Below are 2744 nucleotides of genomic sequence, written 5' to 3'. Positions count from 1 at the left end.
TAAGATGAACACTTTATTTTTCTTTTCACAACAAGTTTGCATTATACACAATAAGGAATGTACAATACAAGCACAACATAGAACCTCAGACAACGTAACAGCTATTTTTTGGTTTTCCTGGTTAAGACAAAACACTGAAAGTATGCAAAAAATATAATTGAGCAGAACTCTTTTTTTCCCCCCCAGCAAAATAGAAATGCACTTTATTTTAGTTCTGTAAGGATTTGCAAACAAAAAGGTTCAGTAAACCAGTATTTCCAACACTAAGACTTCTTAAAAATATAAAGTGCACGGTATATTTTCTTCATATGTTGACATAAGCTGCACAGAAAAAAAAACACATTTAGAGATAAAAACACTATTGCTTTTGACTGATTGCTCAACAGATACATATTTTCTTTCCCCACCAGATGATTACAGTTACTGGCTGAAACATCCATAGTTTTGAGTACAAACTAAACACAATATCTAAAGAATTTTTTTTTCTTTTTTCGCAGTAGGTACGGTCAAGTTCAACAACATCCATGCCGTCTTTACGTTTATCTTTGTTTTCATCTGTTCATGTTTGTTTTAGGAGGAGTATATTGGAGCTGGGAGCAGAAGGGAACATTTGATTATCTTGTCAAACATTGTCTCTTGGTTTGTTTTTCTATCATCCGCATCAATCCTCTGGTCTCGTTTGCACAGTTTTCTCTGCCTCCGTCCATCTCTACGAAAGGAGGCAGCTGTTGGCTTTGTTCATGGGGGCACGCTTGTTGTTTTCTTTGGGGAACGTCAGTCGTCTCTTGCAGAGCACCGGACTCAGCTGCGTGGGCAGGTTGGCCCGCTGCAGCAGCTCCATGAAGGCCTCCATCACGTTGACGTTATCCTTGGCCGAGGACTCCAGGAAGATGTGGTTCCAGTCCACTTCCACCGTGGACAGTACGTCCTCGCTGGACACCCTCCGCTCTTTGAGTCGGTCTATCTTGTTGCCGATCACCACAATTGGTGTGTGCTTGCTCTCCTTGACTTCCAGGATCTCCTCTCGCAGTCTCTTGACCGCCTCCAGGGAGTCTGGATCGTCCACAGCGTAAACCAGAGCAAAGGCATCGCTGTTTTGGATGGAGAGTTTGCGCATGGCAGGGAAGGAGTAGCTCCCACTGGTGTCCATAATGCTGATGATGACTTTAATTCCTCCCATTTCGTACTCCTTCCTGTGGAGCTCCTCCACTGTGCGTCGGTGCTTCGGCTCAAAGGTGTCTTTGAGGAACCGCTGGATGAGGGCTGTCTTCCCCACTCCCCCTGCTCCTAGAAACACCAGACGCACTTCAGTCTTGTCTTTTGTCTCAAAAGACATGACAATGTTTTTCTCTTTTCTCTTGCAAAAGCTAAAAATTCCTTCCACTTTTCTGCTGCAGCCAATGCGTGCCGGTAAAGACTTTTACATATGCTGACAGAACTGAGACGTGTCGATAGTATGAATACACGCTCTTCTGACTGCATGCTGTATTTATTAACACTCATCACCTGCCCACTGGGCTCCCAGCCAATCAGGATAAGGACAGAGTTTGAGTTCACAGCAGCCAATCAGAAAACAATTCAAGAAAAAAAGAGAAGATTAAAAAAATCATGACCAGGGTGTTATTGGTGAATGCAGGACACATCTCTGAATATTTCTATCAACAAACACAATTTTTTTTACTGCAAAAGAGACTTTCAAGTGCAATAAAGAGCAATTTCTTTTTTTCTTTAGAAAAAAAAAATTATAAGTTTTTTATGTATAGTTTTTAAAACTGTGTCAGATGCACACACCTGGCCTTTCAAAAGTGTATTATTGCATGTGGCATTCTGGGGAAGAATGAAGGACCTGCTAGCAAAAACATCTCACCATGATTTCTGTTTGTCTTTTCTTCTGTAGCTCGTGTTTCAGGACTCTCAGCAATTGATCAGATATGCTTTGGGTCTCAAACATGCCTTTGTAGCTCTTGCACCAATCCATATTGTGGCTCTACACATCTGACCTTGACATGCAGGTCCTCTCTAAAAGTCACCACAGAAATCAATGGTCAGGCATTCAACCAGAACTTAAGAGTTTTACTTATGGAGGTTAGAAATCGTTTTGGCAAAGTGCTTCACCCAACCACAAGAAGATCATCTTTGTCAACGAACATCGCTGGACCACAAAGTCCAGCCCTCAGCAGTAATGGCTGTACCTGTGTTGTATGGTTTGCCTGAGTCCAGAGGAGGGGGCTGATGGACTGTATTCATAAAATAAAGCCTCCACCTCTGGGTGCATTTATATTTCCCATCAGCATGATGGGGGAACATTCTCCAATATTTAAGACTCCTGAATCAACAACAGGGATCTCAGTCTTAATCCACAGAGGAAGGCTCAACCTTTTTTCTACTCTCTCTTCACGTTGCCTCTGTAATCTGCCCACTTGACACAGTTTTATAGGCCCACCCTGGCTCAGGTTCTTCTTCTTTCCCTCCGTCTGGACTGCAGAGGACTTGGCTGCAGTGGTCAGAAAACATATGTAGACATGTAGGATTTAACCAGTAGTGGTCTGTGGAAAATTCATTACCTACACAGAGACTTTAACAACATCACAGCTACCAGATTACAACAACACACAGAAAAATCTTGAGTACATTTTCCATGTAGCCCAAAGAGTTCAATTTTGAGGTCATCTTACACATGTTTCCTGTGTCCCACAAGACTTACTTTCAACGGTGGTTTTGATTTTCCCACTTGAGCTATGGAT

General features: G+C 42.3%; 1 protein-coding gene across 1 annotated transcript; it reads right to left on the bottom strand.

Moving 5' to 3' along the window:
* Positions 1–1470, bottom strand: LOC114160473 (ras-related protein Rap-1b-like). The gene has a single exon (XM_028043075.1). It carries the CDS (start codon positions 1334–1336, stop codon positions 710–712), a length of 627 nt encoding a protein of 208 aa, XP_027898876.1. The 5' UTR covers positions 1337–1470; the 3' UTR covers positions 1–709.
* Between the last annotated feature and the right edge of the window lie 1274 nt (positions 1471–2744).

Source organism: Xiphophorus couchianus, chromosome 16, assembly GCF_001444195.1.
Source record: "Xiphophorus couchianus chromosome 16, X_couchianus-1.0, whole genome shotgun sequence".
Classification (NCBI taxonomy): Eukaryota; Metazoa; Chordata; class Actinopteri; order Cyprinodontiformes; family Poeciliidae; genus Xiphophorus; species Xiphophorus couchianus.
The sequence above is the reverse complement of the archived record's forward strand: the minus strand, read 5'-3'. Positions and strand labels throughout refer to the sequence as shown.